The following is a 26,493-nucleotide window of genomic DNA, read 5'->3' as shown; positions in this document are numbered from 1 at the left end:
TTGTTGCCGACTGAGATTAGGGATCGAGCAAATTCTACTGCTTACCTCAAGGTCCGGGCTCAATGCTCAGTAACCTTCCTCCACGTAACGCCAGAAGCCGTCTGACCGGCCCGCGTTGTTGTGGCATCCATCTTGTATTGCCTTGTGGGACCAGACTGTACACATGAGAATTGTGGGAGACGTAGTTTCTTCGTGTTGGTGACTCAATTTTAATGTGTGCTTTCATGTTATTAAAATTGTGAGCAATAAGTATATCGATCTAAATCATTTATTTGACAATGTGATAGCGCCAGTGTTCCAATCATAACACAGTTGGCAATTCAGGCGAACGGTTGGCCCTATATAAACAACTTATTCATCAAGGAAAAGTTGCCCTCATATTCTAGATAGTTCAGACATACTGTTGATGCCAGTCAATGTGCTATTAAACTTCAGGATGAGGTATGCTTCTTTTTGTAACAACACCTTGTCGACATCAGCAGGGCGCTGTGTGTTACTCATGGTAAACAGCACAGACCATTTGAAATCGTTTTCATTGTGGGACTTCTCAATGAAGTGCTCTACTATAGGAGCAGTTAGCACTTTCTTTTTTATACGTGACTTGTGTTGGCTTAAATGCAAATTGACTTGTTGATTAGTCTTGCCAATGTAGATCTTCTGACACGGGCAAATTATTACGTAAATTACATTTTTTTGTCCTGCAATTTGAGAAACTCAAATGTTTCCACTTCACATCCATATGCTGGAATTCATTGCCCTCAATGGTGTTGGGGCATGCGACACAATTGCCGCACCTATGGTGTCCTTCCAATGGTTTCATGTTCCAGAGTGAGAGGAGATCATGTTTTGGTTTTGGCTTTGTGATGTCAGCTCTCACGATTTATTGCCCTAAGCTTTGATTCTTTTTATAGGCAAATATCGGACGGGGGAAGGGGCATTCCAACCCCTCCAAAAGGTGCCAATTCTTCAGCACTGCTTGTCTCATCTTGTGAGTGTCTGGACTAAATGTGGTCACACAGACTAAGCGATCCAACTCTTTCTTCTCTCTAGTTTGTAAAAGACACTCCCGTAGCGTAAAACGGGCCCTTTTGTATGAATGTTTTAGAAATTTTTTCGGATATCCCCTGTGTTACATCTCCTCGCAAAAGGTCTGTGCATGGTTGTCATAATCACCTATTTCAGTGCAATTTCTGCGAATCCTTAATAGCTGCCCATAAGGCAAATTTGTTTTGAGATTTCTGGAGTGATAGCTTCTGTGGTGCAGGATGGTGTTTTTATCAGTAGCCTTTTTATACAGTGAGGCTTTCAAAAAGCCTTCAGCACAGCTCAATTCGACATCCAAAAATGTCATTCGGGTGGTGCACGCTTCCATTGAAAATTTTATGTCTCTATGTCTTGCATTAATCCAACCGTGGAACGCCAATAGATCGGTCTGGCTCCCCTGCCACAGGAGCCAGACGTCATTTATATAACGGCAGTCGATTAGTCTGGGGAATGAATAATTACGTAGTTTTTTTTAGATTGATTGGATAACTGACCACTCTGGTGATAGGCAGCACCACTGGAATTATGCAGCAGGGAGAACCAAATTATGCAGCAGGATTGCCTAAATTTTGTGGAAAGAAAAGCCAAATTATGCGCCATAGTCTGGACCATTTTGAGATAGCATTCTATAATTATTTTGTAGTTTTTACACATGGTAACACTGTGGAAATATCCCATCACCTTAGTACTAGTTTAACACACAAATAAACACCTAAAAGATGCCCAATCAAGCTTTGCAAATGGCATTCCACAACGTAGGACAGGTTTTTAGTAACGTTTGATACATTTGAGCCAGAAACTTTTTTTAAAGATTTGTAGATTATACAACAAATGATGGATTGTGCGGTAAACGAGGCAAAACCATAATGACGAATTATGGAAACGCCATAGAGACGCATAATTACAGTGGCCCTGGTAATGGGTAACCCCTTACAAATGTGCAGGCCCTTACATACAATAGAGATTTTCCTAGGTAAAATTTAGGGACAGTATGGTTTCTCTAGAATACATAGATTATGAAGTATCCCACCCCCTCTTTCAGCTATCTTTACATATGATTCAAAAGATATATTAAGTGAATGATAACTTCACAGCATACAGGTAATTTGATAGGTTATTTTGGTGTAGGCTTAAGCAGATGCAGAGTTCTACAGTATGAAATTAAATGGAAGTGAGACGTTCAGGAAGTGGTGTGACCCTTTAGTTGAGGCCCTGGTGTATGGGTCATAGAAAGAAGAAGGGCTGTGATAGCAGTTGTAAGAAGATAGGTTATTAGCTGAGAAGGGTGGAAGCCCCACTCAAATAACAAACACAATCCATGTCAGGGTGAGCCACAATAGTCAATACATTAACCTGTGCTTAACCATCTAGTAGTGTGGCACAAAGAAGTCAGGCTTAACTTACAGGCAATGTGTACAGTATTTATGGAGCAGTCAAACTGTAATTAATTAAAAACACTACACAAGACCAAATTTAGAAATATAGAGTACATCTTCTTCATTAAAATGACACCAAAATAACAACAATACAATTGGCAGAAACGGTGACATGAGTTTTTAAAGTGTTAGGTGACAATACCTCCAAAAATAAAAAAAATAAAAGCATCACTCGCTGTTACCTGGTTGCTCTGAGCCAGGGGAAAGTTACAATGGCAACTGCGATGGAGTGTTGCTCAGATACAGGGAACAGCTTAAACCCGTCAAACAGTTACCTTCTCAAGTCCATGTAAATGGTGTTGTTCACGTTGGGGGGACCACGAGTAGCAGGCTGTAGGTGCGAAGTGTAGGTTGAGCTTTGCAGACACTGATTGCTGTAGCGTGAAGAGACAGCGGTTTGCTGGAGCTTTGTGTTGGTGGATCGTCCCAAACGGTCGCTGTCAGTGCAATGCACAGGTCTCCGATTGCGGACAATCGTGGTCAGCGCAAAAAGCAGGTTCCACAAGAGCCTTGCACTGGAGGTTGTTGCAGGCAGTCAGTTCTCAGTGCGAAGAGGTCACTTAACGATAGCAAGGAGCTCAAAACCTCTATAACGCCACTTTTTCTACAGGAGATCTCACTGATGCCAGTCAACAGTCCAGAATCTGGGCGGCACTTCTTGGCGATCCGGACTCACTCCAGACATTGCAAACAGCAGGGCTCAGTCATGTCTAGTTGGTGCAGATCTGCCTCTGGAAGCTTGCTCTATCCCTGTAGCTCACATTGAAGCGCAACTACCCTTTGGAGTCACTCTGGGTGGCCTGGATTCAAGGCAAGCCAATCCTTCTTCTGTCAGCAGGGAGTTCCTATTCCTCAGACAGCAGAGTAATCCTTCTTCTGAATCTTCCACATGTCCAGGAGTTTTTTTTAATGAGAAGTTCTTAAGTCCCATTTTTATAGGTGGTGCCAGCCTTTTATGGGGAATTCCCTGGTCTACCCCCAAAACTGGTTCTGGCGAGTTCTCCCTCTTGCCCTGGTCCTGGCTCCAAACTGTCTAGGGTGCAAAAGCAAGGGCATGGAGGTGTTGGGCATCTGTGTGGGCAACCCAGATCCCCCAATACTGGAACCTTTCCAATTCCCACCAAAGTCCCACATCTGGCAGCTGGTGTAGTTGTCTCCCAATCAGCCCTCCCAAGGGGATCGCCAAGGATTTGTGAACATTGAGATTTAGGCCCGACACATTACCAAAATCATCTAGGTGCCTGGAAACAATGGGGGGTATCTCTGACTCTCTCCAGAGAATCCATGCCAGGAGCTTACTCGATTTGTTGCCCTCTCTATGTAGAAACTGCTGGTAGGTCTTCAAGACCCGTTTTGTCCAAAGTATCCCAGAGGGTAGCATACCTCCCTTTGTGCCTCCAGAATAGTTACGCATCCCTCAGTCATAAATACCTCTTAATTCTGAAGGTTTGCCAATTGGTTTACTTGGATCTTTAAAATCGTTATAAGTTTTCTGCGCACTCCACTAGCAGTGCTAATACATTTCCCTCTTCCAACAGCCTTTAAAGTCTCCCATTCAATGGCCCTGGTAGTCATGGTCCCCCAATTAAAAGTAGTGTAGGCGTCTACGACATCCCGCAGATCCTACCTGCACGTGGGATCCTCTAACAGATCAGAGGGCATGTACCAAGTTCTGCACTGCATCCATCCAGCATCCTATTCCAGTCCAGTGTTAACAGAGTCAGGGCATGATCAGACAGGAACCTGACCATGCGTGTCACAGCGTTGATCTGGGAGTAATCCAATCCACCCACAAAGAAATGGTCCAACATATAGCGGGACTTATGGGTCAGTGAGTGACATGTATACTGTATATCTATAAGGCGCCAGGCGCCCAAAAACCCTAAGCTCAGCATTGTCTGTGTCAGAGCGCTCGTCACCAATGGTTTGGTACTGTCCAGGGGAGGGTAGCGCTCTCCCCCACCATCCAGACCACAATTAGTATCACCCGCCCATACGATGTGGGTTCCCACACTAACCGATAACATAGCCTGCACCCCCTCAAAAAAGAGACTGTCTTCTATTTTGGGGGCAGAGTAATTGAGTAATGTAATCTCGTTCCCATCCAAATAACCTTGAATCAACACATACCTCCCCTTTACATCAATCTCATTGTAGGTGAGACGAAAGGAGTTCCCCATGGCCACCCAGATGGCCACCCCCTTGGTATAAGAGGAGTATGAAGCTGAGAACACCTGACCCCTCAACTTTATTTACAATTTTTGCACCTCCGCTGTCTCAAGATGCATCTCTTGCAGATAAGCAATCTAAGGAAGGAATAGACACTGTAATGCTTACCGTAAGCCCCCATGCGTTCCACATAACAATGTTGATTTTGTCAATCATGCTCACTGTGACCGCAGAGGCCCAATTGCACTCCAAACAACAACATGCACTCCAAAACGAATAGAAGTGCAAAACAGACCCAAATTCCCCCCATCCATGACAGACAGTATAACAACAACAATGCATACTGCACATCCGTAAAGCTCCATGCTGTCAGGACCCACAGACTAACCCCACCACCCACAAACATGGCCAACCATTTATTGTGGAAAAGAGGCACTAATGGCCGGTAAAGAGTACAAACCCATACCACTCAGCCCCTACAGTCATCTAAACCAATCTTGCAGAATCCCGCAATGACAATAAAATTCACATAGCCCCACAGGCCAGTGCCCCAACTCTCAAGAAGCAATGAAAATAAGTGAGGGTATAACCGGTGAAGTCGTGCAAGAAATCAATGGTGCAAAGCTTGGCCCGGACCTCCAGGAACCCCTTCCGAGAATCCTGAACTTTATTAGTGTAATCTGGGCAGATGGAGATCCTGTGATAATTAAAATGGTCAGTATCCGTCTCCCGGGCAGCTAGTTGGATCCATTGTTTGACAAACGCTTCTGTCATGTTTCCCTCAGCCTGCTCCAGGAACCCAAGAAAGTGGACATTTTTGCAGCAGGATTCGCCCACTACATCCTCGGCTCACGCATTATGGGTCCCAGTTCTGGAGGTGACCTCGGCCACCTACCTCCGCTGTGCAGCTACCTCAGACTGGAGCTCAGAGATGTAGCTCTCAGCAACCTGCACCTTATCGGAGACCTTACGGAAGTTGACCTCAATTACCACCATCTCAAACCAACCTCAATGGCCGCCTTAGAGCCATGAATCACTGCCAGCAGCTCTGCCCTGGAGGGCTCCTCGGAAGATGAACCAGCTGTCGAGTCCTCCCTGGGACCACCCTGTCATGTCTGCTGCAGAGAGGGAGGAATCAGCGTGGTGCTTATTCCTCCCCATGGGAGGGGTCTGTAGGGGACCCCAGATGCCCATCACTCCGGATTAAAAGGGGCGGCAAGACACCTCCCCGGTAGATGCAGAAGTCCCCGACAGAAGTACGCCACCCAGACTTCACTCACCTCCCACCTTCAGAGCCAGGAATCACAAGATGGTGTATTGGAGGTAAGGACTTTAAATAAAATCCCATTGGAAATAATTTTAAAATAGATTAAATATTTCGACTTTATACATAAATGTAAAAAACAGTATTAACCTCATGCGCGCTAGCGGAATTCCGCTCGTACGCTGAGATTTTTAAAAGCGCATGTTACGTGACGAGCTGGGCTCGTCATCAGCGTGCGAGGAGGCTACGCCATGACGAGCCCAGCTCGTCATCAGCGTGGAAGGGGTTAAAGAAAAATATTTTACAAATATTTTAATAACATTTGTTAATTTAAAAATAAATATAACTTTTAAAAACACATTTTTATTTAAATAAATATTCAATTAAAAATGAAGTTAAATGTGCTTTAGCATTTGTTTTTTATTTTGGTCTACATTTAAAATAAATATATAAAATTAATAACAATTAATATTTACTAAACATTATTGTACTTTTATTTTTTAAGTTTCATAATGTTTTTATAATTGCCTTTTACTTTTCCATAGGAACCAACTCCTACGTGTGAAAAGTTACTAGTAGTACATTTACACTTATTGTGCCTTATTCAGAATGGTAATACTATTGGGTCCAATATCAACTGTTCAGTATTTACCAATGGTACTGCAACACCCGCCCGTAGCAAATTATGGAGGTAGGGACCCCATAGGAAATATTGTAAAATGTAATTAAATGATTTAAAATAGTTAAACATATCAGTGAATATAAATAAATGTTATGAAATGTATATACATTTAATACATATATAATTTAAATATCACTGCTCTGCAGCGCTGTAGGCAATATGCTCCAATAAGCGTACAATAATAATGGTCAAGAATGAATTTATTCATTTCAAGTAACACTGAAAATAATTTGCACATTTATAAAAAATGCCGTTTGTCAGACAGAAATACAATAACTTTGTTAAACCCACCATCAAAATTAACTTTAGTGTAAAGTACCAATATGTCCAGTGTCACAAACAGGAAGCCCTACAACCTGATGAGCTCGCTAGTTTTCAAAACATAAGTTTGTAAAGCTATTACATATGCAACCCAAACTTGTTTCAATGCATAGAAATGATTTATGTCAACACTTCCATGCTATACAATATAGGCCTTCCTGGTGGTTTAAACATGCATTTATGTATCTAGCAAAAGAAGTATGTGGCTGGAGTCACAAGACACCCAACATTCAAAACGATGTACCGAAAATATTCCACTTGTCAACCATACTAGTTTTCTAATTCATGAGAAACTTGGTGGAATCAAAATTCAACTTAACGTAGCCGTCTTTGTCATGATACAGCGAATCTGCTTCTTCCATCTAGCCAATCAATCAATCAGTGGTTTATAAAGCGCACTACCCACCTGTGAGGGTCTCAAGGAGCTGAGGGGGACGGGGGGTGGGGGAGCAGTAAATCCGCGATCATCCGTTGAGCCAGTTCTTGATGTATTTTCTGAATAGGTGCAGTGTCTGTCTTCCTCTGATGCGGAGAGGAAGTTTGTTCCAGGTCTTGGTTGCAATGCAGGAGAAGGATCTGTCACCCGTTCTGGACCTGTGCATGCGGGGGACTGGGACTAGGCTTAGGTTGACGAAAAGGAGGTTTCTCTTGGGGGCGTGGAAGGAGATTCTAGTGGAAAGTGAATAGATTTACAACATTACCCCATTTATTTGGTGGTTAAGTGTTAATCAAATTGCCTATTGTAAGAATGCTACCTGTTTGAAAATTCAACACCATTTGAAAAGAACAAAAATAAGTTTTCATATCGGTCACAACTTCACTATAATTCAGGTCAGGGACTCCGACAGGAACTCCAGTCTTCCCCTTTCAATTAAAGGTTTGTAGAGAACTCCATAATCTGAAGTGACCATACAAAGAAAAAAATTAGATGGGAGGTAGAGGTAAAAGACATTCCGTAAATATCTTGGCCTGTGGCTTTAGGAGCAGGGCTGGAAGGAGGTGTGTGGCAAGAATGCTTGGTCTGCAATGGACTGACTGGTAATCCTATAAAACAAGGCATCACTAATCTAAATATACTTGTGTAAAACAGGACACAATGTTTTGAGAGTGTCAGTAGAGTCTCTTACCAACCAGGTTATGGTAGTGGAGAGCAAGTGACTAACCCCCACATAACCAGGATTTGGTCTGGGAACCAAATACGAAGGTCTGCCTCCAATAGCAGAGGTGCGGGGAGGCATGGTGCCTTGGAGTGCTTGAATTTGGAGTAGGAATTCTGAAATGACAGCAGGCAAAGCTCAGTATCCGTCAAAGGAAAGGTTAATCTGAGCTGCCCTAACCAACCGAAAAGGAGAAAACAAAACAAGAGGGCATGGAATGCAAAACGATGTGACTGAAATAGAGAACCAATCAACTGCTGATGCCAGATAACGTTTAATACTGTGAATGGTGCTTAAAAATCACTAACTCTTACTGACTCGTCGGTGTCCGTAACCTTCTTGCACCTTCCAGAATGTTCCATCTGTTCTGGAATGTTCCAATTCATTCCACCTTACCCTGAAGGGCATATCTGTGCAACCATGTGCCTCACCCTCCTTTGCCTCCCCAGCTGCCACTGGGCCATCCAAGCTTGTATCTTGGAGTCTGAGAAAAATATTACTGTATTCCTACCACATTGGACAGGACCCCTGGAGACCATGAACTCCAAGATCCAAGACATTACCTCTTCCCAAAGGGCCCCTTATGCCCCTCATTTAAGGACCTGGTTTATTAGGCAACTGATTGTGGAAAGACAATATTAGGTGGGATGCATAACCGAAATACTGGTTTCCAAGGTCTGTCTGAGGAATCGTAGCGTTTCCAGGACACTAGGTATGAAACTGTCCTCCGACTTTTGACTCTAGACTCTCCTGCACTTCAAGCTCATGTGACCTATTTATTACAATTGGTGGAGGTGGCACTTTGTGTTGTTTTTTGTAACCCCAGAAATGTGAACTACAGCATACATGTGCCATTTTGCTGTTAACTTTAGGAGCTCTGCAGAATCCACAACCAAGCCGGTGATTTTGAAAAAAAACGACAAACTCAAGGAACAAACTTAGGGTGGGAACCAGGGATAAATATGTTCTGTGAGGATAACCGAAAAATATAACTCAATTTGTACTGGGAAGCAGCATGTCTGTGCCAATCTATAAATCTCTTAGTCAGCATTGGCTCACCGAAGATTTGTCTATGGTCATTTGATGAGCGCCTCATATTATTCCTAATATTCTGCACAGTAGGTACCTAAAGCACTATGAAAGGAATCAATCAATCAATCAGCAGAATTTGTAAAGCGCGCTACTCACCCGTAAGAGTCTCAAGGCGCTGAGGGGGGGGGGGGGGGGGGGGGGGTCGCAACTGCTCGAACATACAGGTCTTGAGTTGTTTCCTGAAGGAGGGATGGTCCACGGTCAGCCGTAGGTGTGTGGGGAGGGTGTTCCATGTCTTGGCTGCCAGGTAGGAGAAGGATCAGTTATACTAAAGCTCCACAAATGGAAGCCATTGTGACAAGCATTCTAGGTGGTCCAATAAGACATAACGGAGATATGGCTCAAGGACTTGATTATCCCTCTCTGTCTGACCATCTGACAGAGGGTAGTAACTGGTGGATTGGAAATGCATTATGCCCAACTGAGTGGTTAATTCTTTCCCAAAAGTTTAAAAAACTGGAGCAATCAATCCCTAGCGGTCACCGGGCCGTCCGTCAGTCTCCAAGGCCAGACAACAGCAAATTTGAGAAATGTGACTGCATTCTTGCGACAATGTACACAATGCTTTGAGAGCACGAACTTCAGGATTCCAGACAAAAAGCTCTAAACCAGTTGTGGATTATTAACAAAATATATTAAAACTAAAAATAAATCTACAAGCATCTCTTTGCAACAACTTTTCAAAATGATCCTGGATCACTTCCACTGATACTTCAAGTACTAAAACAGGTTTGGCAGTTCTGACCTACGTGTTGTCTATCGACTAGAGGTGGCAGAGCCCACGAATTCCAGGGATGAGCTGAGCCGGGGGAAAAAAATGAGCATTGGGAACCAAGAAAATGTAATTTACAGCTTCCAGCCACACGAAAAGTGAGGATTGAGCAGCACACGCTGTTTATAAAGTAATTAACAAAACCCTCACACTGGGATATTGGGCTGGGCTGTCTGTGTCCAGTACAGTGTTTGCATTGATGATGTACTAAAAGGCAGTGCGGGCAGGCTGATTGTAATGTAATTAACACAACTATCCCCAAGGTCAGCTTTTCACAGCCTGGGAAAACCAACATTCTGTTACAACTTTAAAAAACATGAACACAGATGCACTGTCTTTTAAACAGACATGCTAAAAGGCAGTGTGTGTTCATGTTGATGTTTTTAGAGTTTCCCCCAATGCTGCTTTTCACAGCCTGTCAAAACCTACATTTATTTTTCCTTTTCTTTCTTTTTTGCAGTTTTATATAGCGAAAACTCAACCCGAAAGTATTAGATCGCTTTACATGAGAACTAGTGACGTTATAAAAGGTACCAATCATTTTGTAGCCACTGGGGAGATGAAGTGATTTGCTCAGAATCACAGGATGTTGAGTGAAGCCAAGACTCTAACCTGGTTCCCTAGATCCAAAGTCGGCAAACGGCAACAAGTGTGCCCTGTTTTTTAGACAGAGGTGCTAAAAGGCAATGTGTTTGTTTAGGTGTTTTCAAGATTGTGGCACATTGCTGCTTTACACTGCTTGTGAAAAACAAGCTGTACAACTTTTAAAAAAAACAACAAAACAGGCACATTGTCTTTTGGTAAAAGATGCCAATAGACATTGCGTCAGTGTTTGAGTTTCTTGATTCAGGGGGAGAGGCTCGGCCAAGATAGTGTTGGGCTTGAGGGTCTACGAGGACTTCGAGCTGAGCCTGCGCCGGGCATCTGACTTGAGTTTTTAAGGGCTTGCCCACCTCTACTATAGGCCAGTTTTTAGCTCTTGCCTATGCAGCGCGTAAGCGCTGCTTTGGAGTGACCTCTTGGAATCACTTCATACTTTTTGGGACACTAGTGGATGTACTGCACTGTTTCCAATGAGCCCTCGTGCATGTACGGTGTTTACCTTACGGGAGCGAGCAGCGGCACCATCTGTTTGAAATTATCGCACCCGCCGCTGCTCACTCCTGCAAGGTAAACGCTGTACATGGACTAAAGAAAGACAAGGCAGGCTACTGGAAGGAATTGTGTTTCCATTCGTGAAATTACATTCTAAATATGAAACTTGCTGGTTGCGTCGACAATTGCGGTGACATAAAAACCAACAGAACCGTGACCCTATTATTTGCACACTCCTTTCTGTAGCAGGTGCATTAATGCACTCAGCTGCCTTGATTGCTTCTCGCGATATGCACACGTTTTGTCCATGGCGCTTTTTGCCAGGTCTCAGCCAGTAGTCCATGTTCTGAGGACCCCTCCAGATTTATTTCTAGGTGTCCTTGGTCTCCCTTTCTGTTTGTGTCACGATGTCATACCTGTCCTTGCAGGGTCTGGAAATATATAATAAAAGGGTTTCGTCTTCTGATCACTGTAGCCATGCAAAATGGAAATTATGTAAACCTCCACAGCATACTCAAAAGCCTCGTAGAGCCCACCATGTTCGTTTACTAGTCCACAAACCTGACCCCTCCCCCCAAACACCCCAGGGTGAGTTGCACTCAAAGGACCTCTCCTGCACTGACATGGGCAGATCTGACAAGAAAGGAAAGATTCTGCTTGTGTTTTGCGACAATTCTTTTGAATATGCTTGCAGAAATAAAATAACAAGCATTTGCATAGCCAATAGTTCTTGCCTTTGGGACCTGCTGCATAACTAATTACTTATAAGTTCCCAAAGGCGAGACCTATCGGCTATGCCAGTGCTTGTTTCAGATTGTAAGGCATTCCTGAACTTTCCTTTTAGAGTCTGATAATACATCAATAAAGGGAGGGCAAAAAAAAAAAACACAAGCCCTTCCTGCAAAGCAGAGTCAAGTCACCTACCGAGTAATGGAATTTGCAACTTGTCATTCCTTAATATCCACCTTCAGAAATGTAAGGAACCCCTTAAATCAATAGCTTTGGTACACTGGTGTAGAAGCCTCAGATCAAGTACCTCTATCAATTTTTTGTTATTATTTACAAAGAAATCTCTCACAATTTCCTGTACTGTCCACTAAGTAGTTACTGTTTTATCTATTCCTATTCTTTAGCTACAATCCTTTAGGGAAAAATGAGCTAAAGGGCTAATTGAGGTGTCTGTGCTGGCAGAAATATTATCTAGACTAGAGATAAATACATTTTGCAAGTGTACATACAACAACATTTGACAAAATCGAATGAACAAAAAGATCAAGAAATGCAAAAGAAATTGTTTTAATGCTTGAATTTGTCAAAGGGAAGAATTCTTGTGAAATGTAAAGAATCTAGGTGCATTTGTACAGGCGGTAGTTTATCAAACAACGCTTCAGTCTACCCAACTGTGGATTCAATAGAAAATAAATTGACATTAGAGCCATCTACCCTTTCAAATCTGAGTGATTACTGGGAGGGAGACTACTTGTGAAACCTCACAAAATTAAGATCTTATTCCTTGAATCATGAGAATATTCCAGACCCACTATGCTTGTTGAAACTCCAAAACGGAGAAAACAGTTTGGACATTGCATAATGGAGAAGAGCACATGTGGCAGTGAGATTAAGAATGGTATTCGCCAATGTGGCTAGTGTTCCAGAAGAAACAAGCATTGGCAAAGCCAATAGATCGCCCCTACAAAAGAGCTATAGGCTTTGCTAATGTGTTTTAGTCATGTTGTAGACTAGCGTGGCTGTTGTTCAGAGTGGCTAAAAGTTAGTGGCGTAGAGGGGAAAAGCATGGAGTGTCATCGTGTAGAGTGTTGTTGAGTGACGTAGTGTTGTAGAATGGTGGAGTGGCATTGTCATAAAGTGGCATAGGCTGTCATGGTGTGGAGTTTTGTAGATTGTTGTGGAGTACAATGGAGTGGCGTAGAGGTAAGTAGAGTAGCATAGAGTGGAGGAACAGAGTGGAGTGGCATACAGTGGACAGACTGAATGGAGCAGCGTAGAGTGGAGGGGTGTAGAGTGTAGTACAGTGTTGTAGAGTGGAGTTGCACTGACTTGAGTGGGATAGAGTAAAGTGCGGAAGAGTAAAGTTCTGCAGAGTAAAGGGTCATTGTGGAGGGGAGTGGAGTGTAGTGTAGTAGAGTGGAGGGTCATTGAGCGGAGGATCGTAGAGTGGAGCTGAGGGTCGCTGAGTGGCGTGGGGTGCCATAAAGCAAAAGTGTTCTGGAGTCTCAGAGTGTCGGGTCATGAAGTAAAGTGACGGAGAGTGACATTTCTAGAGTGGAGTGTCATAGGATGGCGTAGCAAAGACGAGAGAAGTGAGTAGACTGGGGTAGAGTGAAGTGACATGAAGTGGTGTGGAGTGGCGCAGAGTAGAATAGGGTGGAGTAGAGTATCAGAGTGGAGAATCGTTGAGTAGTGTGGAGAGGCACAGAGTGGAGTAGAGTGACAGAGTAGAGTGTTGTGAGTGGAGTGTCATGTAGCAGCGTAGAGCAGAGTGACGTAGCATAGAGGGGAGTAGTGTCATGGAGTAGACGGTGGGGTATCGCACTGCTATTAAAGACTACATATTTTCAATTGTAATAACAATTACATTTGCACAGATATACAGTTTTCCTGATAAGACTACACAGCGCACAAATGATGTGTTGAAATGACATTCCTGATTAAAAGAAATGTGCTTTATTGGTGCTTGCCTAATTCTGATATAGTTGGAAATATTTGCACAGTTTATTTACAGACATTTACATTTAGTTGTGTGCTAGACAAAAACCAACATGCAGCCTTTCTCCAAGACAACCCCACTACACAGCAGGATTGTCACATAAATCCTCCCACTTTGAAGTTAGAGAAATAAAAATAAACATCAAGCTCCTTCGGAAGACAGAGTTCAACATTTGACCTCTGTCTTTATATGAACAGCAAATATGACCATATAAGAACAAAATTTAAAGACCTGTTTAAGAAAGCGAGCACTCATGGAAGAAAACAGTAAACAGGTTATGCTCCACGGGAGGGACAACAACATACTAGACAGCCTATAACAAATAAAGCCAGCAAATAGACAGTAAGCAACTGTGAGTTACTAAACACAAAGACATTGGTAAGCCATGGGAAGAATGAATTTCCAAGGAAGCATTCCGAATGTCCCCAATATGTCTTTGAAAACCAGAAAGCTGCACTGTAAGTTAGGCTTCGCCTTGAAACTGATAAACGGCAGCAGCGTTTAGTTCAATGGTTCATGACAGTCACTGGTCAAATATGATGGCATGGCTCATAAATGTGTTTCTGCTGCAATTATCTTTTTATTTTTTTTAAGGACATTAACTACTGCAGATAAAGGACTGGGATGACAATTTGTTGACATACAGCCTAAACTGTTTCTGAATGATAAATGGCACATTTGCATGGCAGCATGAAAGGCGAAAAAATAATACCATAGAGTTTGTTAACCTGCTGGATTACAGAACACAATGTAACTTAAAACTACATTTTAAGGTTGATGCCTTTACTGAAGAAATCATAACATTTTAAAGCAAGAAAATATTTACACATCTAGTCAGGTTGGATTTTATTTAAAAAAAAAAAAAAAGATATTTACTGTTCACTTTAACATTCATGACGGTTTACGCCCTGGAAGCAGGACCTTCACCACACCCTCCATTACTGTTTTTTCATTTTCTAGTACAGTGCAGGACACCGAAATATAGGCGATGGACTGCTTTAACCTTTTAACTTCAGCGGCTGCTACAACTTCCTCTCCAGGATATAAAGGAGCTGGAAACCTAATTTCTTGAGACAGAAATACACAACCCGGGCCAGGCATTTTTGTCCCCAAAACTGCAGAAACCAACCCATTTATTAGAACACCATGCACAATGGTCCTTCCAAACCTTGTTGTTTTTGCATATTCTTCATCTACATGCAGTGGGTTTTTATCCTCAGTTAAGTCTGAGAAAGTCATAACATCCTTGTGAGTGAACACTTTGGTAAGCTCTGCCCTATTTCCAACCTGTATTTCTGAACACCGACCAGAAACAGATCTGTAGAACCACGTGGTTGTAAAAGGCTTTGAAGCCAGCTGCTGACACACTGCCGCTCCACTGAGAACAATTTGTCTCAGCATTGTTTTGAACACGTTGAACATTCCTTTTCCTGCTCAGTCAGTCCAGCACAAGCTCTCTACTGTTACCAGCTAAAGCAAGCAGAAATGGAGACGTCTGGTGAAAAACAAAGAACAAACATTAATCAGTAACTATTACGCACAAATTCTAAATTTTATCACATTCACAATGCTTCTACCTGGACACTTTGGACCCATCGGACATACGAAAGAGACAAATTGTATTTAAAGAGGATTAGATCTCAAAATACAGTTGCCTGAGAAAATGTACATTATATAGCTGCACTGCTATTATAAAGGACTAGCATGAATGCTAGTTCGTATTTAGAATATAGAAAAGCACAGTGCTATTTGATATAAAATATGCAATACAAGTCAACATAATATACGCTAAACCTATGCTATGTGCATTGTCCATTTTGCCAGTTGATAAACAACAACTTACGCTGTAACCATTTGTGGGTAGTGTGTAGCATTGTAGATGCACATTCTCTGCATACACCTGCCATCTAGTGTTGGGCCCAGACACCTGCAACTTGTTCTTCTAAGAAGAAGGTTGAGTCAAAAGAACTGTCGCAACTCCATTTTTAGTCCACAATGGAACAACATGTTGACTTCACCTCAGTTTCTTTTCCCACTCAGCAGGCGAGTAGTATAAGTGGAGAGTGGTTTCGAAGACTTAGCCTAACAATGGAAGTTAAAGTACATGGGAAAGAGGCCAGCTCATATGAATCTACAGCACTACACATTACGAGCAGATGGTTACATATTCTGTTTATAGTATGTGTGGCTTTAGATGCACATGTTCCTCGCAGACTATGAAGCAATCCCTTGCAAAAGCAGTGCCGATGTTTGATAAGGTGTTCTTAAGAAAGCTTGACCAACAGAAGCCTGTTGACTTTGAAGAAAGTCTATACAATAATGCTTGGTGAATGTATGAGGCAGTGACCAATTATCAGGAGCCTTGCAGATATCCATTAAAGAGACGTTACCAAAAAAGGGTAGTATTGCACCCTTATGTGTCTATGTGCCCTAGGGTGCACATGGAGTAGCTTAGCTTTGGCAGAGCAAGTTTGAATACACACTAAGTATGCACCCAGCTCTACCACCCTTAAAGATGGCAGAACTACTGTAGGGTTTGGCAAAGGCCATAAAAAGTTGAGTAGACTTTCTAAAGGTCTTAGTCCTATCAATGGATTACACAAGCGCTCTCAACATCCAAATGGTTGGGAGGAAAAAAGCAGGGAGCTCAATCGTTTGGTTCATGTGGACAGGCGAAACAGTACTGGGGGAAATTTGGGATTGGTATGAAGAACAACACTGTCTTTATGAACCTCAATAAAAAGTTTCAAAAAATTTAAAAGCCTGTGTCAGAGGGAGATGAATACGATTAGTAAAGTGCCCTTCCCAGAGATACTGGAGTAAGTCAAACAGGTGATGACTGCCGTGTCGTGGCAGTTGGTTTAGCTAGATGTCCGCTGGTACATACTATGCGTAACAAGGAAGAACACATGGCCTAAGTGTACTAAACTTTAGCAGCCATAATAGCAAAAAGGAACAAAGCTAGGCCTGGGCAGTAGCACAACTCCCTAAAGTCATAGAATGGGAGAAAGGCCTTGATTGGTGTGGGGCAGCTGAGAAAGTGGTCTTTCAAAGCAGAGGATGTCCTGGAAAGTGGGGCAAAGTCTGGAATAGGTGGGCGAAATATATTAGTATCTGAAATTATGCAACGAGGTACTGGATGTAAGATGTGAGAAATAGACAAAGTAATGTATGAGCCAATTGATAATGGGCCCGAACCCCAAATAAACTTGAGGTATGGACAAAACACTGATTGCTAAATAGGAGATGTTGATACTATTAGGAATGTACATGTGACAATGGATGTCATATTTGTGATGTGTTGGTATACATCTTTAAGTTTAATCAAAAGAATAAAAAAAAAGTGCCCTTTCAAAAGAAACTGGGTGGGGGTGCAAAAAAAGAATCCATTGAATTGTAAGCAGAAAGTAAGCATAGAGGGGTGTGACATAATGGATGCTGGAAACGCTGGTTGGTGGTATTGCTTGCACTGTAATTGGTCTATGAGGAGCCCAGAGGTAACTATGGAACCTAGTCTTCATAGCAGGGATAATAACAGGGAAATAGTGAACAGAGGGGATTAGGTGGGGAAGGACATACTAGAGTGTGCCTTGGTTAACGTTCGCACTGCGATAAAACATGGTATTGAAATTAGCGAGCTGATTAGCAACGTGCAGTTAAAATATTTGTTCATTATGGAAACCTGGGCAGAGGAGGATTAAGGTCCTGAACTGGTTTCAGCTATTCCCCCTGAGGTATGCCTTTGTAAGGTTAGGTAGGAGTGCCCAGAGAGGTGGGGGGCTGGCCATCATCTGCAGAGACCGGCTGAACTGCACTCTGGAGCTGGTCAATACCTCTGCCCTGGAGGGAAGTGAGGTGTGGTATTGTAAAATTATAGTGTGAACAACAAAGTACTGAGCTGTTCCTAATAAGGTGAGTGTCAGGGTCAAGCAGTTATTTTGAAGCCGTAGGGTCTCAGTGGAGTCCTACAGTTGGGCATCCATTTGGTTGGATATAATGGCCTCACACACCCTTGCAGGTGTCATGCTTCATCATAGGCAATGCTCCTCGTTGGGTCGGCGGTGCAATACCCAACGGGCAACACCTCAAAGAGGGGCTCTTTGGTGGAGATCTTCAATCCAACTGCCGTATGGGTGGAGTGCGGGTGTGGGGCCAGGAAGGTGTAGATGTTATAAGTGAATTAAAATGAGGCTAGGAGTACCAGGATCAGGTTTATTCTGGGGGTCCCCTGCTTCAGTTAAAATGAAATCCTAGCCAGTACTCGATGGAATATTATGTTCCTTTTTTCGAGACTAGGCTAGTGTGTGCAGGCATTGGTCGACATGTTTCTCGCAAACGTACAGTAACTAGCGATTCATCAGGACCTATATCAGAAGTTAATCTTCATAGGGAAACTGTCTACATTAAATGTTCTCCTAAAGAAAGTATATATGATTAACTATAAAGTGAAAACAATGTGGTACCTGTGTTGAGCTGTATCTGCCTGAGTGGGGAGACAAAGGAAGCAAATCACAACAGGTTCCATAAACAAACAAACAAACAAACGGTGACCTTGTACACTCAATGTGACATGCTAGTGAGAGTGCAACTAGCATGTGAGTTAAAAACATCGAGTATAATCCTCAGTGCGCACGGTGGTAAACATGACCCTCTGAAAAAATACAGTTTAAAATTATATACACAGCAGCGTTCTCATAGAATGTTGTAGGGAGCACCTCACTCACCTAAATGGTCAGCAATAAGTACAACAACAGTACCCGGCGGGTAATACATCGGGTAACGACCTCTGTAGTTATAAGGCTGAAGATAACAAGAGAGTGACAATAGACACGTTGAACTGTGGGCCTCATGTCCCTCCTTATGGTCATGCATTAACTGCTAGGGGTTTTGGGCTGGGCATAGGTTTGTAGGTGTCTTGAACCAGCGTCGACTACCCTCATGTAAAAAGTAGCTACCAGTGGGAGCAAGTCCGGCTCATGTGAGACGGTGGTTTATACACGGGACAGCACTTGGTCAGTGTTCCTCGGATGAAGCGCTGTCGCGCGGGGGGTCGTTCCTTTCGCTGCTTGGCAGCAAAGTTCTGGAACTCAATGCCTGTGCAGAAACGCAGTATGGCGTCTCTACCTGTTTTTAGGAAAGCTATTAAAACCTTTCTCTTTCCTTTAATTTAGCCGTGGTGGCCTTTGCTGGGGCAGCTGTGCGCTATACAAGAACTGGTAACATAACATAACATCTCAGAAATGGAGCTGGCTGAAGCCTCAGACAAATTTCAAGTAAGAGACTCAAGTGGTTGGGTTCACTAGCTGAGAATTTTAACAATTGGTGACTGCCAGCCATAGAGGAGGTGGCTCCAGTCAGAACGAATTTTAGTTGCAGGAGGAAAAAATCTGCCCGGTGGTTTTCAGAAACACTTGAAGACCACCTCCAAAGTCTATGTCGTAGGCAGGAACGGAGAATGGTACTGCATTTGGGAGAAAAGAACAATATAAAAGCACTATTTTTTAGGCTAAATCATCCTATTTTTCGCAGAAGAGAAGATCCGCTATTAATATTCCAAAAGAACTATTCAAGACGATAACCAACCTCACAACCAGCTACCCCCCTCCCACTCCCCCCCCTCCCTGTAACAACAAGCTCTGGAGAATATAAGATTTTTGTCATAAGTTTGACATGTGGCAGAGTTCCGCCTGGTGGGAAATAATGGCATTTTACATGTTGACAGTTCCTTCCTAAAGTTACCTTCACTTTGTCTTATTGACTTTAGACACACATTTGCATTCGTGACACTACGGTTAGTTTCTTGGAAACACCAACCTTGCTAACACAGAGAACTCTATGAGAACACCATCAAATTGCCTTGCCATTGTGTGTAATGCCCTCACGTGTGTTATACAAATGTGTTTGTTATGTCCATATGGCGACACAGTGATCTGTGGAATACAAACAGTGGCAGCCTGATCACAATCTCGACCCAAGGCAAGGATGCCTTTTTGTATATATAACCTTTTGTTTCAGAGTATAATCAAAAGAGACACTTCTGCTGACTTCAAGAGGTCCCTAAATACTGAAGCTTTTTGCCCAGCAGATGACATCTCCGTGAGGGGTATCCAGCTTGTGACCAAGACGGGGTCCTACACTCTTACCCACCAGGTAATGGGGTTAGATCATCCAGAAGGGGGTTCTTGGCAGACCATACATTTACACTCTAGACACTTAAGTTAGGGTTCGCATTGTAGGAGTAAGTTCGATTATTATACTGTTACATATATACACATTGTCTCAGCAAGATGGTGGAACTCTTCATCCTGTTCGCTGTCCTGACACTTATTACAGCTTTTGTCTGTTTCTGTTGATTGATTATTGCAGCACATATTTTTTGTATATTTATCTGAGTGAAAGAGCGCACGAGTGTCTAAGCAAAAGGTTCTAGGTCTTTTGCCATGGTTCCTGAGGGAACAGGGTTGTCATGTTCAGTAGTTGGCAGAACTGTTCGTTCCCATTCTAGGTTTAGGGGGGCTAGCAGTGGCACTGTGAGCAAGCTGGTCCAAGAGACAACATACCCTGCAGGGTGCATGGAATCAGTCTGGCATCATCTTAATTTTATGTTGTCCACAATTGCGCAGTTCCTACTGATTCAGTGGAAAATAAACGGCAAAGTGGCAGAGTTATTTAAGGAAAAGATTATGAAGTTCTATGCTGAATTATAAGAGCCTGTTTGGAGACCAGCGGTGTCTCTAATGGAAGGCGATGGTCAGCCTATCAACAGTTATTTATTCTGGTTCTCTCCCTTGCCAGTGGCTAAATCAAAACCTTTTCAGGGCAAATCACTTCAGGACCACCGGACGACCCCTGTCCACTGAAGGTACTGCAGTTTGCCCGGAAGCCAATTGCAGAAGTCCTGGAGAAGATTAATTCTCAGATTCTGGAGTCAGTAGTGTTTCCCCTGTGTTAGAAGGAGGCGGTGGTCATTCCCTTCAAGAACTAACCTAATGGGGATTCATGTGATCTAAAACATCTCTGCCAGATCTTCCAGCCCCAGCTAAAATCCTGGAGAAGCACATTAACCAGGAATTGGCTCAATTTTTCAGCGATCATGAACTTCTGCACCCTTTCCAAAAGGGGATAACGAGGAGCCACAGCACTGAATCTGCCCTACTGGTGGCAACCGATTTGATTTGCCGGCAGGTTAACCTGGGAGGCGCAGCTATTTTGGTTATGATTGATCTGTCCGCGGCCATTGACACCATATCATCTTCGGTGTTTGTGCATAAGCTGAGGCAGGCTGGGCTGAGGGATGCTGCTTTAAACCTGCGTGAGTCATTTTAAATGAACAGGACTCTTACTGTCAGCTGTGGGGACTTTAGGGCCACACCTTTCCAGCTTCCCTGTGGAGTTGTGCAGGGCTATTCCTTCCTTACTTACTTAACCTATATGTCGCACCCTGGTAAAATTGGTGCGTTCCTTCGGTTTCCAGGGGTCGTCTTATGAGGATGACACCCAAATCATGGCTTCCATCTTGGATGACTGGGAAGAGGATGCAGACAGGTCCAGGACTTGTATGGCCAAGGTCAGTACTCGGATGAGAGAGAAGTGGCTAACAATGACTGAGATTGTGGTTTTTGGGGCAGAAAATTCGATCTGGACCGACAGTTGGTAGGCAGAAACCAGTGGTTCTCTACCTGCCCAGGTGGCCGACGCTAAATAAAACTGTGAGCTCTTGTTTTTGGATCATCAAGACCTTGAAGAAGTTTTCCCCTTTCTTCCTGAGTAGCTAAGGATGTCAGTGGTCATTGTGCTTATTCCATCTCACCTTGACTACTGCAATTATCTGTATTTAAATGCCAATCAGTACACACTAAATAAGCTTCAGGGCATTCAAAATGCTACTGCCTGGTAGGTTCTCGGCCTACCTAAACACATCTCAGTGAGGGAGGACTTGAGTACTATCCATTGGTTGCCAGTGCCAGTAAAACCCTATGCCTGGTACATAAGGCTCAATATCAACAGGGCTAATGTTATCTCAGGAACGTCTTTAATTGGTACGCTCCTAGCATACTTTTAAGATCGGCAGGACAGAGAAAAGTGATAGTTCTGAGATCCCGGAAAGCAAGGTGGGGGGGAGGAGCCTTCATGGGGGAGCTGCCAGGTGTGGAACTCTCTCCCTGAAAATATTAGGAGCCTGGAATCCTATTCCACTTTCTGCAAACAGGTGAAAACCTGGTTATTTCTATAACTCTTTTGCCTGGGTGACTCTCTGGCTTGTTTACTGCATGTTTCCTGTTAGTTTTGTCCCTTTCTTTTTGATGCCTTATTTGGTGACCGCTTCAAGTTCTTTTGATTTGATGCGCTGTATAAATCTCTCAAATGAGAACTACATGGAGGTTTCCAGGCAGGGGACAGCAGCGTCTTTGGCGGAATAATCCTCTTTAGACCCTACTTGAGAACAGGGAAGAGTTATGTCTTTTTTGCTGGTACGCTGCAACTGCTGTTTAGTGTAAACTTGTAGAAGGGTAGACGAGGCCTGCACGGAAAGAGGAGCTAAATGTTTGGCAACACAGTAATTCATATACCTTTTCCATTTTGTGGTATAGCAGATGCGAGCAGTAGGCTTGTGTGTTTCCCACAAGATAGCCATTCATTCCTCTGGAAAATTGAGGTAACCAAACTCTAAGAACTCAGATGTCAAATCCAGTAGATCAGGTGTTTGGGATCTAGCTATCTGAGCTGACACTCATGCTCAGTGAGAAGGTCTGGTATGTGGGAGAGCTTCTAGTGAGGTTTGCCTGATATCTCTGGGAGCAAACCAGGGCTCTCTGGTGGTATTAGGATGAGGGTTTACCTACCTCATGTTCCTCACCACGTACATGATATGGTGGAAATGTGTACGCAAATATCCCTGGCCAGTTCATCCATAGGGAATGGGTCGTGATTCTGGGTAAAGGGAGGCAACGTTTTGGCATTTTGTATTTTCGGAGATGGTGAACACGTCTATTGTTTGAGTCCCCTAACATTGGAATTACTTGTGGAGGCCTTGTGGTTGATGTTTCCACTAGTGGGCTTGTTGATGCATCCTGCTGAACAGATCCACGAAGTATTCCCCACTTCAGGCAAATGTTTAGCCAGCAGATGAATGTTATTGTGGAGAGCCCAGTGCCAAAAAGGTTGTGCTAGTGCAGAAAGTCAGGGATTGTTGGCTGCCCTGCTTCTGGATGTACAGCATGGTTGTGAGAAAGTGCCTCGTTTTGCATGGTTAGCCCCCCACTTTTTGTCTGGTTTTGATATGGTTTCAATTGTAGTGCACATGGTCCCTGCCAACCAGGTTGCCTGTGCCAGTGCTTCTTTTCCCCAAAACATATCCACAATTGGTACTTCTCTCCCCTCTAGGCCCCTAGCAAATAGTACCATGGGTACCTAGGGCCGGAGAGTTGAAGAGGGTCCCCTGGAAACCTCCTCACTGGGACCATTCCACTGCCCTTGCAGCTTGCATGTCCCTGTGCAGAGAGAAAACGACAAAGTCAACATGGCACACTGCCTGGGTGCCATGCCAGCCAGCACTGCTTGAAGGTATAGGGAAGTCACTCCTCTAGCAGGCCCAACAGCCCTGAGGCATGGTGCACTGTACCACAGGTGAGGACATATCTACATATGCAGACATGCCCCTACAATATTAGGGTCCATTCCTTAATATTGTAAGTACCAGTGAAGCCATACAGAGTACATGGGCTGGAAACTCAACAACTTGAGTTTCACAGGACTATGATGGCTTCACTGAACACAGGAGCGTTTGGTACCAAACTACTCCTTTCAATAGATCAACACTGATGCCAGTGGGAGATTTATTGTATCATGTACTCAGAGGGCACCTTAGAGGTGCCCCCTGAAAACCTACCAACACTAGTTGGTAGGTAGCCCTGACCGGCGGTAGGCAGCCAGCCAGCCACCACCAAACATGTTTCTGGACCCCAGGGTAGAGGGCCCCTGCTCTCTGGGACAAGAGCAATGCACATCCTGGTCAGAAGTGTCATACCTCCTCCACCAGGATGGACGAGAGCTCAAAGGGGAAGCTTCAAAGGCTTGCCGCCTTCATAATGTGACCCTCCCAGGCTCTTCTGCTAGCAGTAAATGGCAGTCCCCGGTTTACACCCCCACTTTGGCCGGTAAAGCTTAGGAGAATAGGAGGTGTGCCCACCTCTGCCAACTCCGCTCCTAAGGTGGAGGAGGTGAGGTAAAGCAAAACTCTCAGTCTCTGCCATCTTGAAGATGGGGAGACCACTCCAATCAGGGATAGGTCTATGCTCCCACTCCACTCCACTTAAGGTGCCCATTAGCTCTACCTGCTACTCCCCTAAAATTTCGTATTCATGCGGCTCCCCCAGACCTAGAAACTAGATCTGTGATGACCCAAGAAGAAAGAAGACACCCTTACAGAGAAGATTAAAGACGACGACTGCTTTGGCCCCAGCCCTACCGGCCCTGTCTCCAGCAAACCTGTGACCTGACTTGCAGCCAGCAACCTCTGACAACCTTGGATGGACTGCTACCTTCGAAATAGACTCCAATCTCCTGTGGACAGTAGACCTGTCCAGAAGAAAAAAACTCCAAGGGTTCCAGATCCAGGTAGAACCAGGATTCCTGACCACTCAACACCAGACACCTATAGCCCGAGTCTGAGCAGCCCACCTGTCCAGTGAAGTCTCCCCAGCGATCCTGACCTCAAGTCCAGCGTTGAATGACTGCTCCTGACCTCCATGACGACGCCTGCAAACTGAATCCAGAGGCCCACCCGACCGGCTCCAGTAAGAAGACTCCGACGTCGAAAGGCACCCCCTGCACCCGAAGCTCCAGGGCCTTGGTGAGCTGAACAGACGGTGCCCCTGCAACCCCCTACATCTCTACTTAACTCTGCTGCTGTTGGTCTCCCTCTTGCGACCTCTGGTGCAACACCTGCAGCCAGTTTGTCAAAAGAAGAAAGTCCACTGAAAAGCATTGGGTGCCTGACGGTGATTTTGCAATCTGCACCCGGCTGCCCATGTGCGGCTGGTGGTGTATGTTTGGGGCTGCTTTGTGCACCCCCCCCTGTACTTGGGCTAACCCCCTGCAACAGATCCACTGGCGTGCAAGCAGTGCAGCTCCAGGCATCCCAAGCCTCCAGTGAAAAGCATTGGGCCGAACGAAGACTTTGACTCTGCACCAAGCCGCCCCTGTGGCACTGGTGGTGCAGTTTTGGTACTCACCTGACCAATGCTGACCTTTGGGCCTAAAAACTGGATTTGCAAGTGTGGTACTTACCTGTTAAACCGCATTATCGTTTTCCCCATAGGATAACATTGAACGGCTTAAAAAATATTCTAAGTGTCGACTTTTGAAAGTGAAAAGTATTTTTCTTTAAAAGGAATATGCTACTTACCAGTATGCATCTGTTCTTGGCATAGAGGGCTGCAGAGTGGTACATTATGAATAGATCGCCATCTGGTTTTGGGCTCGGATGATTGCACTTTGTTTTTCTCTTGGAGAGTCTTTTGTCTCTTGGTGACTCCTCCCTTGGTTGGTAGTGCGCATGGGCATCGGCTCCATCCTTAGATTGTTTTGCCATAGTAGGGTTAGATGGAGTAGTATAGTAGAATACAGATAAGAGTGCCCATGTAAGTGTATCTAAATAAGATAATGTTGGAACAGACACAGGTTTCCGGGGAGGCTGGGAGGGCATGTACCACTCTGCAGCCCTCTATGCCAAGAACAGATGCATACTGGTAAGTAGCATATTCCGTTCGAGGCATATGGGCTGCAGATGGTACATTATGAATAGACTATATAGCAGTTCTCTCCCTAGCGGTGGTCGCCCGTGTCTGTTGCAACTGTCTGAAACAATGTTTTTAATACTGCTTGTCCCACTCTAGCTTGTTGTGTTGTGTGCACATCTACACAATAGTGTTTTGTGAAGGTGTGCGGTGTAACCCAGGTAGCCGCTTTGCATATGTCATCTAGTGGAATGTTTCCCAGAAATGCCATAGATGCTCCTAGTTTACGTGTAGAGTGAGCTCTAGGAGGAACAGTTAATGTTCTCTTTGCCTTTAAGTAGCATATTTGAATGCATTTTACAATCCATCTGGCAATGCCCGCTTTGGAGATGGGATTGCCTTTATGTGTGGGAGAAAACGCAACAAATAGCTGTTTTGTCTTTCTGAAAGTTTGTGTTCTTTCTATGTAGTATAATATGGCCCTTCTAACATCCAGTGTATGTAGGGCTCTTTCAGCTACTGTTTGTGGTTTTGGAAAGAAAACCGGTAATTCCACTGACTGATTGATGTGGAATGCTGAAATAACCTTCGGTAAGAATTTTGGGTTTGTTCTAAGAACCACTTTATTTTGGTGTAGCTGCATAAATGGTTCTTGAATCGTAAAAGCCTGCAGTTCACTTACTCTTCTAAGTGACGTGATAGCTATGAGGAAGGCTACCTTCCATGTGAGGAATTGTATTTCACACCTATGCATAGGTTCAAATGGTGGCCCCATTAGTCTGGTAAGCACTATGTTGAGATTCCAGACTGGGGAAGGTGGTCTTCTTGGTGGAATGACTCTTTTGAGTCCTTCCATGAAAGCTTTAATTGCTGGTACTTTGAACAATGACAGATGTTGTCTGTTTTGTAGGTATGCTGCTATGGCTGCTAGATGAACTCTGATAGAGGTATATGCTAGGTTACATTGCTGTAAGTGTAACAAATAGCAAAGGATT

General features: G+C 44.0%; 2 protein-coding genes across 3 annotated transcripts in view; both read right to left on the bottom strand.

Moving 5' to 3' along the window:
• Window positions 1-12,308: 12,308 nt before the first annotated feature.
• On the bottom strand, window positions 12,309-15,182 carry HTD2 (hydroxyacyl-thioester dehydratase type 2). The gene has a single exon (XM_086939052.1). It carries the CDS (start codon window positions 15,180-15,182, stop codon window positions 14,652-14,654), a length of 531 nt encoding a protein of 176 aa, XP_086795178.1. The 3' UTR covers window positions 12,309-14,651.
• RPP14 (ribonuclease P/MRP subunit p14) overlaps window positions 12,309-26,493 on the bottom strand; it is a 117,412-nt gene continuing 103,227 nt past the window's right edge. For both annotated transcript variants that reach the window (XM_086939053.1, XM_086939054.1), the window contains exon 6: window positions 12,309-15,255. In XM_086939053.1, the coding sequence (XP_086795179.1) occupies window positions 15,199-15,255 (57 nt within the window). In that variant the 3' untranslated portion in view covers window positions 12,309-15,198. The remainder of the gene's footprint in view (window positions 15,256-26,493) is intronic.

Source organism: Lissotriton vulgaris, chromosome 9, assembly GCF_964263255.1.
Source record: "Lissotriton vulgaris chromosome 9, aLisVul1.2, whole genome shotgun sequence".
Taxonomy (NCBI): Eukaryota; Metazoa; Chordata; class Amphibia; order Caudata; family Salamandridae; genus Lissotriton; species Lissotriton vulgaris.
This window is presented reverse-complemented; position numbering and strand designations above follow the sequence as displayed.